This window comes from Amblyomma mixtum, chromosome 2 (assembly GCF_055824585.1).
Source record: "Amblyomma mixtum isolate Tamu chromosome 2, ASM5582458v1, whole genome shotgun sequence".
Classification (NCBI taxonomy): Eukaryota; Metazoa; Arthropoda; class Arachnida; order Ixodida; family Ixodidae; genus Amblyomma; species Amblyomma mixtum.
The window spans coordinates 120029957-120051689 of NC_143013.1; the positions used below are offsets into that span (position 1 = coordinate 120029957).

Below are 21733 nucleotides of genomic sequence, written 5' to 3' on the forward strand. Positions count from 1 at the left end.
TACAATTTCCTTCTTATCCTCGCGGCAGTCGCGCGTCGCCATTGGTCAAGTGTGGAGACTGGTTTCCAAAGAATTATAGTTTCTTCTTTCCGACTCGGCGCTGCAGGCGTTCGAGTGAAGTGGAGAGGGCATCACTCAGAACGCTCAAGGCTATGCCCTCTCCATTAGCAATTAGTAACATTTCCGCCAAACTTCTCGAAGGTCCGACGGCGCGCGCGGGCATCTTTCCTTTCACGCCTCGCAGGCGAGCGAAGTGGGGAGGGCAGCAACACACTCAAGGTTAGGCATTCTCCGGTATTCTTTTCTCAAATGTTCCAGAATTCACTACGGTGCACACTGGCAGATTGCTTCCGCACCGCGCTGGTTTTCCGAATGTGCGCCTAATTTTGTAACACCGACACCGGACAGGTTTTGCCTGCATAGTCCTTCTAAAGCTATCGCATAAAAACAGAAGGTATAAAATTCATTAATTCAAGGAACGAAAAGCAGACTCCTGACCTGCATTGAAAAGCGGAAAAGGAAATTAGAAGTCAATTGCTGTGTGATAAATCAGGAGACACCGCCTGCAGAGTCAAGATAGATGAGGGTGTCTGAGAACGCGAAGCTTTTAATGTAACCAGTATGACGATGCATGTGCGGTGTGCGATAAAGCTGAGGTAACAATAGGCATGGACTTTGGTATATCTTGTTTGAATATTCATGTGGCTTATAGATAAGAAACAATACTTCAGCTCCAGTTCTTGCCGTTGATGTTGGTATTAGGGCACACTTTGCCAAATCAATGCAAGAAATAACGAAACACAAAAATGCAGTGAGCTGTAGTAAGAGCACGAATGGTTGCTGAAAACAAGGGTTCATACGTGATCAATATATACGAGAGAAAAGGAAAGAACGACCCTGGCACAAAGCACAAAGTAACCAGAGGAGAAAATAGGATTCCTATACATATTTTGCGGTCGGAATGCTCCATAAAAATGAATACAATGAAAAGAAAATTCATATCGAGCCGGTAGTACTATAAAGGGTGTTTAAGGATAGCCAAGAAAAGCATAAAAGTGAGCCGGCAATTCAAGGGTGGGCGCGCAACAAACCTGATCAAACAGATTAAGGCCGCATCGAGCTTGTTTGGATAATTTTATTTTGAGAATGTTAGCTCTTGTTAGCTCGCTCTGTTTCGCGCAGCCGTCGGCGTTCGCAGAGCCACCTTCCATCGGCCTCAGTTGGCAGGTGGGAAAGTGGAGAGAGCAAACTCCTCCGCCTGTTTTGAGGAAGAGGAGAGAAAGCAAAAGTGGGAGAGAGTGGGAAGCGACAGATGGCCCAGTGCCTTGGGCGTTCGGCTGGGGTGCGGGAGCCGGTTGGTTCGAAACCCACTGCAAGATAATTATGGGTTGAAGTATGGGTTAAAGCATCCCCCGGCGAGCCGCCTAGCTTTCTTCGGTGATGTGCTTGGAAGAGGCTGCGGAAACGCTGCCGGTCCACTTCGGGGGCAAATGTAGAATCGAATCGCTAACCCTACAAAGCGAGTTCGTGTTACCGTACCCACTTCATGACAACAGACGCGGGTAAGTGCGGATTCAGCTGCGGCTGTTTGGCATTGCGAAAAACAGAACAGGACCTGGCTGGCTTAGCTCTCGACATCATAGCTACCGCTCAGGCATGCGCATTACGCATTCTTAACCGCCATATGAATTTTTGACGACATACTCATGTATCTTAATCCACCTTTCGGGCATTCCACAGGAGATAGGAAGGTGTTGACGAAGATTTAGTAAGGCTGAGATCTGGGCGAGTTGGTATGCATTCATACTGGTGAACAGCGCAAAAAAGGCGGGACAACAACAAGACAAGCGCTGACTATCAACTGGGTTTATTGAAGTGCTAAGTGCCACTTCCGTGGCACTTAGCAACAAGGAATTGGCTTACATCACTTCACATGTGACATAAGTTTTGATTTTCACGGCCCTTTTCACACTATCTCTTACTTCTTTGTGTTATGTTTTTGTATATATACCCTTCCGTCCTTAAATAAACCCAGTTTATAGTCAGCGCTTGTCTTGTTGTTGTCCCGCCTTTTTTTGCGCTGTTCACCAGTATGTTGACGAAGATAAAACCGTGCTATACTTTGCCACTAGTCTAGTGTTGTGTAGTGGGTTTAAAGCTTGAGGCAGTCCGAAATGGAGTGCCCATCTTCCTAGACATAAGCAGTGAAACAGTCACCCGTTCTTGTCCGCATAAATTGCCGGTCATCGCACGGTGCTTGGGTACTACAGCCTTGAAGAACTACGGTGAAGGACCCGATAGGAAAATAAAGCACTCCGATAGCCGGGGCGCTATATGGTTGCCATGAAGTCTAGCAAGAGCTATCGGTGAATAAACAAGTAATTTTCATAGAAGCCACAAAGGTCCTTAAGTGTTCCGCAATTTTTAGACTATAACTGCTGATTTGCAGCAACCCCTGCTTACAGCATTGTTGAAAGTGCAAAGCCAAAGGGTTTCGATTTGGGCCACGCAGAGAGATTCGTTATGCATCGCCTGCATACCATATCTTTTGCGATCTTGATCCTCTGAAACCAAAGATATCTCAGGAAGGTGCAGGAGCCTCAGAACACGGCTTACAAGCAAGCTCCTTATTCTCTGTGCTCTCGTCAAACGCTGTACATCTGCCTATCGATCTCAGAAACCCCGCAGAATATATTATCTCCGAGCTGTTATGTTAATGCCAGGCATAAAGGACCTATAAAGACCGCCTTATGTACCGCGATAGCTTTTAGCCTAGTTATAAACAAGTAAAGAGGAACATTCACCACTACAGGAAACAGTTATCTTGAACTAAATCTTTCTCAAGTAGTGTGTTAATCGCCAATCTCCTTTCGTTTGCCTGTTGTACTTGCTTAATAACAACGACAAACTAGCGTTTCTGAAGGTATAATACTTTTCAACAAAATTAACCTACCAATACATAAACTTACCGCGGCCTCCCAGCCAGTGGTTGTATATACTCTTAACGGGTATTGCTTGGTAGCAGCATGCTATGGGTTTCGTTCCTGGTTCTTGGGACCGTATTTCTTCAGTGTAATGCGTGAAAGCGGAGGGTAGACTGAAAATGCACGGAAACTTTGTAGGTAAATGTATCGGGGCTTTTAGACACCTCTGGAATAGCGTGTACCGTGTTACCGTTACCGTAGTACCGGGAGCTCTTGCGCTTTCAGTGCGCATGCGCAAATCACCTCGAGGGTCCAGATGACACCAGGTACGCAGCAGGTGCGCACAAACCCGTCGCATCGGGACCAAACAGCGCGTGCTCAATGGCGGTCGACGAGGTTCTGGTACTCAGGTAATGGTGACACTAACATAGCGCACGGTATGCTAAAGGTGTCTCATAGTTGCTCCACATATATCGACTCACACGGCTTCGGAATTCAAGCTTTATAGAAGTCTATTATCTTGATGGTGAATTAAGGACCGCCGAGGCTGTAAAGTTTCACCCACTCAGATGAGTCACGAGGCGTGCAGCGAAGGATAGTAAAACCTCAGGTGGCTTTACAAACTAGGCTATTAGCAGTTCGTATTCTGCGGTGACTTCTTCTGATTAGCGTCTCCAAACTCACGCGCCTATTAGTGACATGGACAAGATGAAGCAGTGGTGTCGGAACGCCCACTAATTCGTTCCAATGATTTGATAACGCAAGTGAAGGCTTCAACGTTTAAATTTCGATTATTCTGCCGGACATCACTTCAATGCACGCATCTTTTTCTTGCAAGCTAATATTAGCTACAAACTCGTCATGCACAAAGGCAGAGGTCGCCCGTTTAACCATATGAATCAGATAGACATCAAAGATTGAAATGGCGCTTCATATATCACTTAGCGAGCGTCGATAAATTGTAGAATTGTAAAGAACTAGGCCATACACGTGTGATTGAACAATGAGGACGAAAGACGAACAAGAGAAGCTCACTCATTGTGACACGTTTCACATCAACAATTCGAAGAAAAGTTAAAATGGCGGCGTCCTACTTATTGAAGCCTGTACAATGGTCACCACGTGTTTCAGTCATTCTAGACCATCATCCCTGTCGAAGAGCTTACAAGAGATCAAAACCCGAAGCAGCGGGATTACTGTAATGCTTTATAGACGTCTGCATTCTATCCTTCACCTAACGCAAATGTAAGCCGCTTAAGGAGAGTTTCACCTCGTGATGGCGCCATGCTCGCATTGTAGACACGTCAATTCTTTGCTAAACGAAAGCACTTCGCTTCATTTTAGCAAATTTTTTCTAGACTTTTCATTCATACTGAATAGCTATGAGAGTTATACCGCAGACTCAATTCTGTAGCTTCTTTTTTATTATTTTTGCGAGGTAGAGGGGGCTACGGCCGAACGGCAGAGAATGGCGTGTCACTAGGTGGCTGACTCACTGTACTGTGCTCGCGTTCGATGTTCGGAACCACAATTTAAAAGTGGTACGTGTACGCAATAAAGATGAAAAAAATGGCTGTTGCTTAGGTTGGTTAAGCCCGGTAATTGCGAAAGCAATATCCATAGTTACGCCATGGTTCAGCTGGTAGTGTAGCTGTTGGTGGTGCTTGTGGTCAGACTTGTCGTGATGCATCGGTTATACAATCCAATCCAATCCAATTCAATCCAATTCAATCCAATTCAATCCAATTCAATCCAATCCAAACCAATCAAATCCAATCCAATATGCTAATATGGTAGCTACCGGACTCGCTACGCGACGGGCTGAAAGTGCAACTAGTATTGCTTTCGCAATAAAAAATAATGATCATTGTGAAAAATGTCACCTTACGCGACGCCTAGCACGAAACGTGCCTTCCAAGCTGGTCATTGCTAGAAGAGGAACAAAATTAAATATCTGGCGGTTTAGTTCCGGTTAAGCCTAGTGTGCACGCGATGCTTTCATTCACACGGTTACACGTAGAAAACTGCGCATGCGCGACGCGCGCTGTGAGGCTGCCGAGTCGGCTTCGGCAGCGCGCGGTTCGCCTGTTTTGTGGCGCATGCGCAGAAGCGGCTTCGTCTCGGCCTGGTTACCTTGGCTTTACATGGCGTAGTGAAGCTATTGCTTCAAAAGCAGAGCTCCAAAAGAAGGTAGAGCCCAAAGAGAACTAATCCATACTTCAATTTTTCACTCGCTCTTCGGGAAAAACACAGCGCACTCCTAAGACAAGGACGAAGAAAGACAAGACGATACAGCACTAACTTGAACTGATTATTTTCTTGTAGAGCGACATACATATATGTTCGAAAAGTTGGCGGGAAGACATGGGTAACAGCTGCTGAGTTTGCACGCGACCGAAAGATAACATACTAAGCTTGAAAAGACACATGATGGCAAGGGTGAACCTATGAGGCAACAAAAAATTAAAACAACAAATGATAGCAAAGACAAGTGGAAGGGCGAATAAAAGGATGACGCCAACAAGCAGTACAAGAGAAACAAATAACACTACGAGATGGCAACAAGTGAACAAAATGCACTAAAAGGCCAAAAAGACCATTAAAAAATAGGAATAAATTTAAAAGCGATGAAAGAACCAAAATCGGCATTAAAAGCAGCAGGCAGAAAGCAACCTAGTCCAAAAGGTCAAAAAGGCTAAAGGACGTAATCTAGAATCCTACACATTAAAGTTACTCTGTGCCTGGCTCAAATAGTCTAACTAACGTTTCGTTAGCGCTATCGATGGTGTGCTAACACAATCTTCACCTAGCTTTAGAATGCGGGCGGCTTCTATGATTTCGCCTGGGTTCATGCGCATTTCTCGCCATGACAGAGCATTCATGGAGGAAAGGCTCACATCAACCGGAGGGGCATTTTAAGCAGTGAAAACCGAGGTTTTTCTTGACAGTGTTAAAAACATATGTCACTCTACAATAAAACAATAATTTTAAGTTAGCGCTGTATCGTCTTCAGAAAATTAGCAAAAAAAATTAAACCAATTGCCGTAACTTGGCAACGACACAGTCAGCAGTAACTCGTAAGGTTAGCGTTCATAAGCATCAGATTGCATGGAAGAGGTCTTTAGTTGTGTACATTCAGCTGAAGGAGCCGGACTTTCCGGATAAGTTGACATGCTCACGTCACACACCGGGTTCGTCGCAGGCGCAAGTGCATTCGGGTACCTCGATAAGAGCGTTTGGTGTCACCTCTGTCACCAAACGCATAAACACCAAAAATATATCTACATATCACCGTTCCAATTTTGAGCCCTGTTCGGTGACCTGCAGGCATTTTACTACAAGCGCGAATTCCTGTATCTGAATAGCGTGTTTCCTTCAGGGGAAATATATATGTGTCCGAAACAACCATGCACGCCTTAGAAGTCTTTTAATAAAGCGACCATAACTGGCTTTCCGCCTTGTGTTCTTGGTACCCTGCTGAAAAACGTTTTATGATGCAATAAACTCATACAGTTTCTCATAAAAATATTACAGGGCGTGTTCAGATAAGAACGGTAATCGAGGTCCCATGACCATTTTTTGTTTTCAATGAAATTTTTATATATGATGGGCAAATGTGTCCACACAAAGGAATGAACCTTAGTTTTGCAAGAAGCTTCGTAGTTTTCTCGGAAAAAAATCGCATGTCACAAGAGGTGGAGAATGTCGTTTTTGGCACTTCTGAATGTTGCAAGTTTGAAGCCTCATTGCATGCACAAAAAATTTTTTCCGCGCATAAGCATTTTTTCAGAACTTCTTTACAACCTGTACAATCCGAGAAAATAAAAAATGTTTTCTTGCTCTTTCAACCTTACGAGTAAAAAAATTGCAAACTTCGCTTCCGGAGCTATGCGGCGCAAAAACGGCACTTTTCAGGGCAGCCTTACGGCAAGATGCCTAAAGATCTCCCCACTGAATATTTTTCTCAGTATTTTTCAGCTGTTTTTACTCACCTCAGGCAAGTTCTGTTGCTCTAGACTTGACAGATAGTTTTCAGTACAGTCTCAAAATTGGCCGAAGTTCAAAAACGCCAAAAAAGTGACAACTTTGACTTGGGTTTAAAAAAAAACATCATAATCGAATTTTGTGAAAATTTGCCTGAATAATCCTCAATACATGATAACTTTAAGGCACTAGAAAAGTGTTGCATTATATTGTTTTAAAATACAAAAATGAACACAAAACTGAGTCCAAGTTTTTGTTATATAGAATTGCTTATTACTGCCTCTTAGAAATAGTAGCTGTCAGAAATTTGATTTAGCACTCATTGAAAGTGGTTACATTTTATTTACCCCAATATCCGAACCATTCTCAATGCTTATAGAACTTCTATTCGCTTGTTAGCGGCGCTCTTAATGCGTTAAAATCGGAATAAATTCGTTATTTTGCCTGATGTCTAAAGAATTGGCTGGTGGTGGTCAAACGTTGTTTGTATTTTCTAATTTATTCGTCGTACGGTCTATTGGTATATATAATCGATTCTTTAAAGATATTAGATCATTTCTCGGTTCTTAGAAAAATTTTTATATATAAAAGTTAATACTAATGCGTTTCTCAAGTCGGCGTTTCCGAACCTGCGTCTATTTACCTGTGTTCAATGGTTCTACAAGGCACTGTCAGGAGACAAAACGTCGTTTCCTGAGGGGAACGATTTATCCGCAAGGTTTTTTAATCATGGGGAGTTTTAATCGGGAGGCAATTTAAAAATTTGATGCCGCTTCATGTGCACATTGCAATTCAGAAAATCGTAACAAGAAATGAACGGCGGCAGTTGATTTCGGTTTTGCGCACAGTATATTGTCCAGCACGAAGCACTAACCAGATAACAGCGTCTTCCATTCAGAAGCAGCGGTGGAGGCCACGTAGGATGCACTGCCTTAAGTCGACTGAGCGTACTTTCTCAGGTGGAGCGTCTGAACTCCAGGCACTTTCTTTGCCAGTTTCCATTGTTCCTCCTTCACTTCGCGAAAGTCTGCAAGCTCCCTCTGTGGCAGCTCCAGAATGGTGATGTTATTTAGTGTTTCTTGAATTGCGTCTACGAAGCCTCTGGCTGTGTGTATGGCCTCACTTACAGGCTTCCGCAAGTTGTGGTTTGATGCTCGATGTTTCACTGGCCCACCAGCACCGTCGCAAGCATTTTTGCAGTGTCCAGAGGCCGATAACATCAATATCGTCCATTGACATACACTGCTCTGCAGCTCATGAAACTGGTATTTATTCCTGAAGTCAGCGGGAGCCCCGTCACTCAAATATATTATCTCGGTGTAGATTGGCGCGTTTTATTCGAGATGTGCTTTGATTTTCGACAGAGCCAAGCATGCATGATCGGAATCATGAGACATATCGTCGAAATTAACGGCGTAGTTACCAGTCGATTTTCTTGACATGACAACGCAGGGAAACACGGTTACCTGCTTTTTCTGCCAATGGTACGCTTGTACTCAGTCTGGAAGCACAACTGTTCATTTTTTGGCGAAATCAAAATGTAAAAGAATTGCACCTCTCTTGCAGCTGTGTGCTTTTTCGTGTATTGCTCTTGCTTGCACAGATATAATGTAGTTGTAGGGAATGCATTTCATGGCCACTCTTAGAAATTCTTTAATAAACGATGAAGCGGTCAGAATTTTTTTAACTAGCTCATCGTATTCCCATGTAGCAATCAACACCTCATCCTCGCTGCTCATTTCAAAATTTTCCAAAGTGAAAATGCCATCATGTGGATAGTGGCACAATTCCTGAGGAAACATGACGCAGCATCACACCATCGAGCATCACAACACAACTTGCGGAAGCCTGTAAGTGAGGCCATACCCACAGCCAGGGGCTTCGTAGACGCAATTCAAGAAACACTAAAGAACATCACCATTCTGGAGCTGCCACAGAGGGAGCTTGCAGACTTTCGCGAAGTGAAGAAGGAACAATGGAAACTGGCAAAGAAAGTGCCTGGAGTTCAGACGCTCCACATGTGGAAGTACGCTCAGTCAACTTAAGGCAGTGCATCCTACGTGGCCTCCACCGCTGCTTCTGAATGGAAGGGACTGTGATCTGGCTAGTGCTTCGTGCTGGACAATATACTGTGCGCAAAACCGAAATCAACTGCCGCCGTTCATTTCTTGTTACGATTTTCTGAATTGCAATGTGCACATGAAGCGGCATCAAATTTTTAAATTGCCTCCTGATTAAAACTCCCCATGATTAAAAACCTTGCAGATAAATCGTTCCCCTCAGGAGACGACGTTTTGTCTCCTGACAGTGCCTTGTAGAACCATTGAACACAGAGGTAAATAGACGCAGGTTCGAAAACGCCGACTCGAGAAACGCGTTAATATTAACTTTTATATATAGAAATTTTTGTAAGACCTGAGAAAGGATCTAATATCTTTAAAGAATCGATTATATATACCAGTAGACCGTACGACGAATAAATTAGAGAATACGAACAACGTTTGACCGCCACCAGCCAACTCTTATGACATCAGGCAAAATAGCGAATTTATTCCCATTTTCACGCATTAAGAGCGCCGCTAACAAGCGAATAGAAGTTCTATAAGCATTGAGAATGGTTCGGATATTGGGGTAAATAAAATTTAACCACGTTCAATGAGTGCTAAATCAAATTTCTGACAGCTACTATTTCTAAGAGGCAGTAATAAGCAATTCTATATAACAAAAGCATGGACTCAGTTTTGTGTTCATTTTTGTATTTTAAAACAATATAATGCAACACTTTTCTAGTGCGTTAAAGTTATCATGTATTGAGGATTATGCAGGCAAATTTTCACAAAATTCGATTATGATGTTTTTTTTTAAACCCAAGTCAAAGTTGTCACTTTTTTGGCGTTTTTGAACTTCGGCCAATTTTGAGACTGTACTGAAAACTATCTGTCAAGTCTAGAGCAACAGAACTTGCCTGAGGTGAGTAAAAACAGCTGAAAAATACTGAGAAAAATATTCAGTGGGGAGATCTTTAGGCATCTTGCCCTAAGGCTGCCCTGAAAAGTGCCTTTTTTGCGCCGCATAGCTCCGGAAGCGAAGTTTGCAATTTTTTTACTCGTAAGGTTGAAAGAGCAAGAAAACATTTTTTATTTTCTCGGATTGTACAGGTTGTAAAGAAGTTCTGAAAAAATGCTTATGCGCGGAAAAAAATTTTTGTGCATGCAATGAGGCTTCAAACTTGCAACATTCAGAAGTGCCAAAAACGACATTCTCCACCTCTTGTGACATGCGATTTTTTTCCGAGAAAACTACGAAGCTTCTTGCAAAACTAAGGTTCATTCCTTTGTGTGGACACATTTGCCCATCATATATAAAAATTTCATTGAAAACAAAAAATGGTCATGGGACCTCGATTACCGTTCTTATCTGAACACGCCCTACAGAATTATCATACAAATCATAGAAAATTATGATACAAATGCCAAACATTTCTGCAGTATCATACAGTTATCATAAAGATGTCATAGATTATCATAAAATTGTGTGATATTCTATGATCAAGCCTCTATGAGGTTATTTCATCGATAACGTTTTTTAAGCAGGGATAGCGCTTAGGTTAATTATGCAAATGAAATTAACGTAAGCACTGCTTATGATAGATTGTACATACATGTGCCGTACACACATGTCTGCAGTTGCTGACATAGGGATACATAAGGAAACATGTTGACTGTATTTTTTGCCTTAAACTAATTCCATTCATGATGGCAAATAAGTCCACCCATAAAATCAGCAACGCGGCAAGGTAAATAAGACATTTTGCCGTCTCTGGAAGTGTCTACGAAAGGCGTGATGATAGCGCATCGGCCCGCCAACGTAGCAGCAAAGAGCTTGGTTGGTAGATACTGCAGCAATCTTTTTTTTCTGTAATATATTGCCATATGCGCTTAGCGGAACACGAACCAACAACGTCGTGAACCTTGCTAATTTTTGTCAGGAAGCAATCGGTAAGTCTTGCGGTTCATGCACTGCAGGGTCGTTTAGAGATTCCGAGGTGTCTGCTGCGATAAAAAAGCTGCTCAGTGGTCTAGAAGGTCGCACACAGAAACGAGTCAGTTTTCCTAAAATTTCTTTTTTTTTTCTGGGGCAAAGGTTTTACACATGACGTCAACAGTGCGGCGCGTCTATGCAGGCAACCATCGCGGGCAGCAAGATGGCGGTCGCATTGTGTCGCGCCCCCACGAGCGAGACAGTCACGTTGTCTGGTAGATCCGATAATGATGTTGCTAGCCCAAAGCGTGGTATAAGGGACCTTTGTCAGCGCCCATCGACAAACCTGTTTTAGAAAAGGGAGCGCTGCGTCTTCCCCCGCCTTCCTTTATGCAGCCTCTTTAGGGCCCACGAGTACCCGTCGTTAGTAATTTTAGTTTCTGACCTTGCAGAAGCATGGCGGCTGACGTGGTACAAGGTTGCCACGGCGAAACCTCCTGCCACCTACCAAATGTGATAGCGAGTAGAGTCTATAAATAAGTACTGCCTAGAATTTTCGGTTTGATAAAAAAAAAAACGTCGCGAAGAGTATGCCTAATTAGATTTATGAAATCCGGCTGCAACCGAAAATGGTCAATATCCATGGCATGCATGACGCAGCTAGGTGGCTGTTGAGTAGGAATTACACACAGTATGAGGCAAACATTAAGAATATGAAAACCCAGGACAGTGCTTAAGCAGCACAGTTATGCGTTTTGAGCCACTGCTCCGCTGCCTTGGATGCATGTGTAGACGGGAGGCTGCAAGTCGTCGCCACCTGCTAGGGAAGCGGTCTTACTGCCCACCCGCTTACGACGATCACTAGGTTAAGCAGGTGTCCCCACTGCATATTATCATGATCAGTAGCACCAGTAGCTGCAGCACCATCGGCCTAACTGAGCCCACTACAGGGCAAAGGCCTCTCACATATCATTCCAACTAACCGTGTTCCTTTGCAAACTGCAGCCACTCTTTCCCTGCGTACTTCTTAATTCATCCACCCACCTAACTTTCTGCCACCCCATGCTACGCTTGTCTCCTCTTGGAATCCATTCGGTTACCCCTAAAGACCATCGGCTATCTTGCCTTCGCCTTGTATGGCATGAGCAAGCCCATTTGTTCTTCCTGATTTTGATTAAGATATCATTGCGTCTGTTACCTATCATCTCTTATTTGTTAATATTATTATTCCGCGTATGTATCTGCCCTCTTCTTATCTAGAAACGTTACATCTATCATTTCCCCTTCCGTATCTCGCTGAGTTGCCCTTAATTTGAACCCTTTTTGTTAGCTTCACGTTTCTGCCGCCGAGGTGACTACTATTAAGATAGACGTGTTACATACTTTTCTCCTGAGGTACGTTGGTAATCTGCCGCACATTATCCGAGAAAACCTGCCAAATGCGCTGCACCCTATTCTTATTCCATTAGTGATTTCATTCTCGTGATCTGGAACTCCTGTCACTACCGGGCCTAAGTACACGTATTGCCTTACCACTTTCTCAGCACCTCGCTACGCATTGTAAACTGCTGTTCCCATCAGAGGCTATTCAACATTACTTTCGTTTTCTGCATATTAATTTTTAGACCCGCCGTTCTAATCTGCGTGTCCAACTTAATGGTCATGCTTTGCAGTTCATATTCTGAGTGTCTTAGCAAGGCAATGTCATCAGCGAATTCGCCGATTACTAAGGTATTCTCCACTGATAGTTATCTCCAGCTGTTCCTAACCCAGGCATCTGAATACTTCCTGTAAACAGGCGGTGAATAGCATCGAAGAGATTGTGTTTCCCTGCCTGACATCCTTCTTGACACCTTTCCTGATTGTAATTTTATTGCTGCCTTTACGAGGACATGGTAGCTGTGCAGCCGTTATAGATGTCTTCCAGTGGTTTTACGCAAGGCTCTTCTGCAGTCTCATTGGGCAATACCTGCATGACTACAGAGGCTTCTACTGAGTCAAACGCTTTCTCATCATCCGTGAAGGCTATGTATGTATATATGGGTGGTTATATTCTATGGAGTTCTCTGTCGCTTGATTGATAGTACGAATATGGTCTATGGTCTAGTATTCTTTATGAAAGCTTGCCGGATCATTAGGTTCATTTAAGTCTAAGGTTTTCCTTTTTGTGTTTGCGGCCAGAACCCACAACGCACTCCCTCACCAGAACAGGATTTGGCCGCCCTCTGTAGTACTTGGCCGCAACATCCTATATGAATTAACCAATGCTTGTAAAGACACTGAAACCCACGCGTATGCGTCGAGATAAAGCATTACATTTTTGCTACTTCGACGTTTAAGCGACAGTCTCATCACTGACGATGACAGGGAGACGACATTATTTATTTATTAAAACACCATAAAGGCCCTCTAGGAGAGGTTATTATATAGCGGGTGCTCCGCCCTCGCGCTGAACGCAGTGCAAGAACGCGGCTAACATGGTAACACGCCTTTTAGAAATCAACTCCGTGTGGGCTCTAGGATAAAGGTTCCAATATTTAACTTCGGTGACTTTCTTTTTTGGCGATAACGTTTTTGTACAGTCATAGCTATAATTAATTTACCGGTAAAGAAGGATCCTTTTTGCTTATCTATTGGTAAACCGTGTGCTAAAGATACAAGAAACCAAAGACGAAGTGACTTTTTACGATATAGGAGAACCATATTATGTTGCCGGAATAAATGGTAATGCGTCAGCTAATTTAGCTTTTATTTAGCTCTTTTTTCACTGCAGGTTATATCAGCTACTATCGCTGGCCGCTTTTTTTATAATTAAACTAGCGGTCTCCTCAGGTGACTTGGGCCGCGGTCAGTGTTTGATTTTTCCTTTCACCTTTCAGCTTCTGCAATCTACTTACCAATGATCAGGTTACAGTTTTTTCGACGAATTTTTCCGCCACTGTATACTACATCAGCCATGGTTGATCGACACTTTTTTTTTTAATGAACTCTTCGGCCACTGCACGTTTATTCAGCCTAGGTTTTTTAGAGACATTTCTTTAACTCCTCCGCCGCAGTAGGTTTCTTCAATCACGACCACTTGGAAATTTTCTCGAAATAATACATCGGACTCTGCTCGTCACTTCATTCATAGCCAATTCGCTGCTTTCCCGCTGCTGTTTGACAAAATAAAATAAAAACAACGTTCTCTAATACACACCGAAAAAGTTACGTCGCAATTTTGAACAAACCAGAAGCGCAGACCTTCAAATTGTATATTGAAGTGTTGGTGAATCATGTGAGAAAAAAGAGAAAACGCATATTTTTGGCCCTAACTAACACCAGCAGCTGGAGCGAAGCCTTCGTAATGGAACTGGCGCAGTGGCTTAGTGCTTATGGGGCAAAAGGCGAAAACACAAAGACGCAAAAGACGTGGGTTCAATCCCTGCAGCAGGGGTCGCATTTCGATGGAGGAAAACTGCTAGAGGCCTGTGTACTGTGTGGTGTCAGTGCACGTTAATGGACTCCAGGTGATCTCAATTATCCAGAGCCCTACACTACAGCGTTCCTCATAGCCTAAGTGGCTTTAGGACGTCAAACGCATTAAATACGCTGAAAACTTTGTAATAGAATGTGGAGTAATGCCGACTGTCAACGTGACGTCTTTGAAGTGCACAAGAAAGAAAAACCTCAGGCATCAGGCATCGAGGCTGTCCTGATCCAGTGACCAAGAAGAAGACACTAGCCGAGTTTGCCAATACCCGCAACATCAGCGAAAGAGAGTTGATAGAAGCTCGCTGAAACCTAGGGAGGGGATGCTGATCCATACGGCTACATCTCAATAAATGGCTTTTTGAAATGAAACCGCGGCATTGCACTTACCGGAACAAAGCCGCACTAACCGAGGCGCCGCAGGAAGAGTTTCCTGTTCTCGGTTTTGAACATAAAGTACGTAAACACCCTTCAAATATATATTTACAACTATTTTTCATCTTTATACTCGAATTTTCAACCTGTTCTCTGTCTGTCACGTTCCTCGCCCGCTGATGCTAACGTATATTTTCGCCAGAGTATCGCTAACAATTAGCCATACTGGTAGAGTCAAACTAATGGTAAAAAAGAGTACTAAAGTTTAAGGCACAAACCTGGAAGAAACTTCCAAAGCTTGGTTAATACCCGCCTACCGTCTTTTCTCTCTCATGTGCCACCCAGTTTACTTTTAAACACGGACGGACAACCTCAACTGTTTTGTGGAAGGCTCAGCTATATACTATGAGCGGATTCTAGTTCTGCTCATAGTTTATTATTTCGCCAGCACTTTCAGGGGATGCAACAGGAAAATGGCGCAAAAGACGTGGACAAAAGAGACAAACACGACAGGACCAGCGCCAACTTACAACTGAATTTTATTTCGCACCAAACCCGCCTTATGTAGGCCAACACGCCCTAACATCCGTGTAATCACGCACAGGCAGTAGAAAAGATAACTGTAAGATATCTAGCACATGAAGCGCAATAGCAACCACGTAACATACTATCATGGCTAAAAAAACCCAACAAAAAAAACCCAACAAAAGTATAGCAAACAACACTAAAACGGTCATGACCAAGCAACTCTTCAACACCAAAAACGATACACACTCATGAGTGATACCAGATGACCAACAAGAAACGTGGAAAAAAGGTGAAGAATGAAGCGTTAAGACCAAAGCAGTGTCAAAGGTAAAAAAGGTTGAAATGGATGAAGAGTGCAAACCTTAAAAATTGGAAACCAAAAACCAGCAGCCACATGAATGATAACCGATGACCAACCAGAAAAAAGATGGACGCGAAGCTGAGACCAAAGTCGGCGTCAAAGGTATAAAAACGAGAAAAAAAATTGGAAACGAACAACCAGCAGCCATATGAATGATAACCGATGACCAACAAGAAACATGAAAAAGGATGAATGCGGAGCTCAGACCAAGGTCAGCGTCAAAGGTGTAAAAAACGAGAACAAAAACCGCGCAAAAACCGCACATCGTCAAAAAAAATCGTCAAAAATTGCAACCAATGCCAAAGGAAAGAGCGTGCAGAACAAAACAAAACGAACAGCCTACAGAAAACTTTCTAGAAAAGTGTACTCCTCGTTGCTAAGCGTAATGGATGGCTTGCTGACGCATCTGCTCCCTTCCACGTTTCTTGTTGGTCATCTGGTATCACTCATGAGTGTGTATCGTTTTTGGTGTTGAAGAGTTGCTTGGTCATGACCGTTTTAGTGTTGTTTGCTATACTTTTGTTGGGTTTTTTTGGTTGGGTTTTTTTAGCCATGATAGTATGTTACGTGTTGCTATTGCGCTTCATGTGCTAGATATCTTACAGTTATCTTTTCTGCTGCCTGTGCGTGATTACACGGATGTTAGGGCGTGTTGGCCTACATAAAGGCGGGTTTGGTGCGAAATAAAATTCAGTTGTAAGTTGGCGCTGGTCCTGTCGTGTTTGTCTCTTTTGTCCACGTTTTTTGCGCCATTTTCCTCTTGAATCATGAACCAACTAGCCCAAACTAGAGTTCTTCTCAGGGGATGAATCCTCGTTTATTTACCGTAAGCAGAGAGATGCACCACATTTGCTGATGAATACATATTTGATGATAAAACAGACAGCCTGGAGATTTTTACTAGCCTATCCGTCGACTACAGCGCCTTAAGCAGGGACAAGCAAGCCACGCTATTTCCAGCATATTCATCCTCCTTCAAGGAATCCCAACGCCTGACACTCTGACGTGAAAAAACACTACAAAGCGACAGCCGCGAGCGATGAGCTACTTATATTTGGCGTCTTTTTATGCTTCTTCGTCCTTAACATGTATCGTCAACGTGGTGCCGCCGCTCCCAAGTTTACTCATTGACACATTTCTGAGCACTTTTTTCTTCCATCCCACACTCTCTTCTGCCTCAACATTTTTATTTAATTTTGTGTGTGTGTGTGTGGAAAACTGGCCTCAGTGACAGGCTCTATCCACTAGAGCAAGAGCATTTTTGAACGAGAAAAAGCAACACACTTTTTTCATGTATTTCAAGATTCAACTCTAACAATCAATATATCCGCAGATCTGCCGCTGCCAGGCTCGTATTTATTTGCTTTCAACATTTTTGCTTTCGTCAAAAGCGTTCCTTATTGGTTTTCTACGGCAGTCTTAAGTTCTCGATGCGAGCGATGGAAGAAAATTTGAAAGACTTTGCTACGGATTGGAAGAATGGATTTTTACCTCCAATATTTCCATAGCCGTACCATACAATTTTTCCATATGTTGGGCATGCATATGCAAGACGAGTAATCGACTATAAGCTTTGGTGCCGCTGGTCTTTGCCCTTGATTGTAGAACTCTCAAGAAATGAAATAAAATAAAATAAAAAATGCTCAGAAGTCTTAACAGTGCACTGTGAACGCGAGGTTCAGATAGCTGTAGGGCAGGACGGAACAGCGAGAAGAGGGCCTAATCGCGGCGCCCATGACTGAAAGATAGCTGACGGTTAATATTTAGGCGGTCCTATCAAAAGAGGATATCAAAGAGCAGCTAGTTAAATACAGCAGACCTTTACCAGCGTGGATAGACGATGTGGTCCACCGCAATTTCTGCCATTTCCTATGGTTTCATTCCCTGCCTTCTTTCCAAATATTCAAGGCTGCTGTCAAGATTCAATGACTCCGAAATAACGAAATATAACGCTTCGCTGTCACACACTGAAAGAAGTGCATCTGACATGGCTGCAGAATTTATCTTCATTCGACATGCAATAAAACTGCTACTTCAACAATTATGTTTCCTGTTATTGTCAATCTCCGCGTTGGCTGGCCTTAGTTTGCTTAGTAAATTTATGAAGTTCCTTTTTGCTGTTTTAGATTCAAACTCAGACGTTTTTCTTCACGGCATCTTTTAGCAATGACCGTCGTTTTGAATGTAAACTCCCTAAATATCTAATCGAAATGAAAATATTTTCCTTAGCCGTTCATAACCGCCCAAATCCATGACGTCAGGGTCCAACAAAAACATTGAGCTTGACACTCTTGGGTGGCTGCCATAGGCTTGAAGCGGCGGCTTCGATGAATTGGAGGGCGAAGACTTTATGCAATTGAGGCTGAAGATTTTTATACAGTTGCTTAAAATGTGCACATACAGGTAGTGAACAGGTGCGACAAACTGCTGCCGGCTTTGCCGACCGTCTAAAGCTGATGCTTGATATGACTTATCCCAATTATGAGGTCTGGCGCGCTTCGCGCCAGCCCCTAACAACAATGAAAACTTCCCGCGCACAGCCTGGCCGAGCGCGTGACAGTGAAGAAGGGAGCTAGGTTGAGAGTCTTCTTTGATCGCCCTAGCCTAGCCGGGGACTCCCCATAGCTCGTTATTTTCCGAGCTTTTAGAACCTTCGGAAGCAAAGAAGCGGTGGTGGTCACTTACTCAGCCCCTCCCGAGTGTTTTAAGAATGAACAAAATCCTCATACAACGTCGTCATGGCCATTGACGGGCGGGCATAAAGTTGTGTCCAGGGCACTGCTGATACAAAAAAAGAAATAGAGAAACAGAAAACCCTCTCTACGCGTAGAGAGAGTTTCCGCTGTGGTATCCGCTGTGGTATCGGGCGACCTCGTTACAGACGCTCACTGTGCTCCCATCGTCGTCACGTGCTCTGGTAGCTCTGAAGAAGTAGTCACCGATAAGTGGTTTGGCGGGAGGAGCATGCAGGTGCGTCGGGACAAGGCACTAGTGAGCAGCTGCATCTTGTGATAGTGCAATTCATAAGGCAAACTTCTCTCCTCATCTCGAGCAATGGAGATGGACCCACAGTGAAAATCCCTGCCCATTGTTGCTAACGTTGCTCGTACGCCTTTATTCGCGCCACCTTGGTCCGTACTGGCTCAGTCCCAGCTGGAATCAACTAGTAAAACCCAGCGTTTGCGCCGCAATTTCTGGCCCTTTCCGGTGCTTCTACCGACCAGACGGAGGGTGAGGTCGCTGTCTCAGAAAAGGCTGGCAGGGTTATGCTCAATATACACTAACTGAGCACTGTCTATGAGATATTGATGCAGCACGATTTGCAGGGGTGCGCTAATTTCATTGCGCTTGGTTGTTCCGTGTCTCCTTGGTAATTTCCAGTTCCTTTTTCTGAACTTAGCGCACTAGTGCAAAAATACCTAGAACGTGTCAAAGATCATCTCTTTAAAAAAATACGCAGACAAAAGGACTTGTTATTGAGGTATACAGAGGCTTTTGTAAACCTGGAATACTATAATTTTTTTAGGAGAAAGAACAAATTTACTTTTGTCATCTAAATGCTTTGAGCTGTTACGAGACAAAACGAGACACACTTATTAGAATATAAAGAATTTTTGTGGCTGGTTTAATATTTTTTTCAAAGGTTGTATATCAGAGAGTTTTAAGGCGGCTTAGTTCAGCGAAAGCGTTTACAGGAAGCTTGGCTGGGCTGAGCTTTTAGAGCGCTGCTTCCTGGATTTCTTTCAGGCCTATTTGGCTAGGCGTCGCTATAATCTTATAGTGGCTTGTCTTGCGGCGTTGACGAGTGTAGGTAGTTTGCCGCTGGCGGGAAACCGTGGCTGTGTCCCGCCATCGGCTGCAGCGCCTTGCTTGCCACAGCGCCATGCCGTGTTAGGCGCACTAACCAGTTGCTGCGCCAGTCACGGACGGCGGTGAAGCGCCGCTCTAGAAAGCTCCCTAAGCATTTTTCGCTATAAAATGCTTCATTTTTTTTTCAGAAATTATTAATTTTGGTCGGTGTAGTAGGGGATACGTGACGGATCCTAGAAAGGCAGCAATTTTACATGCACTAAACGAGGCGGCTCTCTATGATGCTGCAAATGTATTCTGTAGCTTTGGTTGGAGATAGTCTTCAAATCAGTCGGGAAAATCTGAATTAATATACAGCAGTCAATACATATTAACGCATATTTTTCCAAGAGGTCCCAAATCAAAAGCCGTCGGTAATTTTGTGGTAATAACTTTTTTTCTCGTTTACTGCTTAGCCAATCGCATGCTAGTGGCGGCTACTTCTCGAAAGTAATAGCTAAGCAAGCTATGCGTTGTGAGACCACCCCATTGCATCAGGCTCTCATAGTAGAGGTTAGCTGCTTTGCTGAAATGATCCAACGATCACTAGCGCATTATTTCGTACTGCTGACGTCTTTTTTAATACCTGCAGCTGTTCGCAACTGCAACTGTTGGGCAAATGAAATAACGTACCAATTGTCTCACTTTTCGGAGGGAATCTGAACCAAACCGTCAGGCAATGGAAAAAGGTGGTATTGAAAGAAGAAAGAGAAAGAATTGTCGTAGGGGAGGTCTCCGAAATAATTTCGATCACATAGAGATCTTTAACGTGCACTGATATCGCACCTCAGGGGCGCCTTTTACAAACTTTTGCCTCAGTTTAAGAGAATAAATGTTGCACAGGTGTCTAGAAAGCAGAAAATTCGACCTTCAGGGAGTACGTCTTCCACCGTGCGTGCCCAAATATTTTACGACTAGTAACAGATCGCTTTTCTCTAATAGCTCCAGCAAGATTACAAGGTGAACAACTATTCCATGCTTGCACCGTTTTTGTATTATTGATACGCAGTCTGAGTCAAATAGCCGAAAATAAGAGATCCCAAGTTATAGCCTTGTGTGCAATGACAGATCTGTCATCTTTGCGCGCAGGACACGCACACGCTGGACATGACGCGTTTCCAGGGGGCGCTGGCCAACGTGTCGGCTCTGCGTCTGGTCGACCTGGACAAAGAAGAGACCAAGAAGCTGCTCCACGACTGGACGAATTCGGAGCTGCGCTTCGGACGTCGGGCCTTGGAGATGACCGCGCTGAGGGTGAGTGCTGGGAAGGGAATAAATTCCTTGAGACATGCCCTCCTGCGGTGCTTGACCTCTCTTTGGGGAAGGCGACAAACAGCGGCAGTGGCCTCTTTAGTTCGTTATTTGAAAAAAGCAGCTGTGTTTTTAATCACTGTTTTTTGTTACGGACCAGCTTTTGTCTCTTTCTTGTCGCTTACACAGTCCATACGTTTGAAGACAAACGCGTCGGTGGCTGGCGGAAATAAATGGCCATTTCTCTTTTCCAGAGATGGTTCAATTCTAACCAGTTTTTTTCCTTTATTGAGCAAGCTCACAGCAACCACACTCTTATTTTCTGGTATACAGCCGTACAGCAGTCTTAGCGCTCAGATAGCAGCGCTGGAGATAAATAAGATGCGATGATTAAGAGCGCTTCATGGGTAACATAAAAAAGCACGAATTTTCGATCTAACTGGAGTATTTATGTGTGAAGATATGATTACTACAATTTCATTACTTTAACAGCGCAAGCTTGTAAAGAACATCAGCATAAGAAGGAGTTCGAACAGGCAAAATTAGCCTGTTTTCTATAACTCATCGGCTCGGGTGCCGCTTGCCCTTATCAAGTTAAATATAAACTGCCAATAAGCTTAATTTGATGGGCAAAGGAGCGAGTAGCTCAACGGAATAGCCTTCGAAAAAGCAAACATTCACTTGTTTTCCAAAACCACTTCGTGCGCCCGGCCAGAAAACAGTTGGTGAGCATGAATTTTTTTCCGGCGCCACTATTGCAGAAATAATTTCTAACAGATAGGACGCTCATGCAGGAGAGGACTAAATAGCAGCATCTATGATATTAGTGATATTTGAATCATTATTTGTCTATGGTTGAGTGCAGAACTGTTCAGGGAGTATGCTTCACTTAAACGCATCTCAAGCGTCAGACGTTTGGTGGATTATTTCCTTGGCACACCACTTTCTCCACTCTAGGTGTTGAACTCAGGCAGCACAACAACATTGGCCGAACGTCGGGAAAGTGTTG

At 43.6% G+C, this 21733-nt stretch overlaps 1 protein-coding gene across 1 annotated transcript in view; it reads left to right on the top strand.

The window, feature by feature from the left end:
• LOC149360729 (glutamate receptor ionotropic, kainate 2-like) overlaps positions 1 to 21733 on the top strand; it is a 359306-nt gene that overhangs the window by 150464 nt on the left and 187109 nt on the right. Inside the window, exon 6 of the mRNA XM_089572500.1 lies at positions 20563 to 20727. Coding sequence (XP_089428626.1) covers positions 20563 to 20727 — 165 coding nt within the window. The remainder of the gene's footprint in view (positions 1 to 20562; positions 20728 to 21733) is intronic.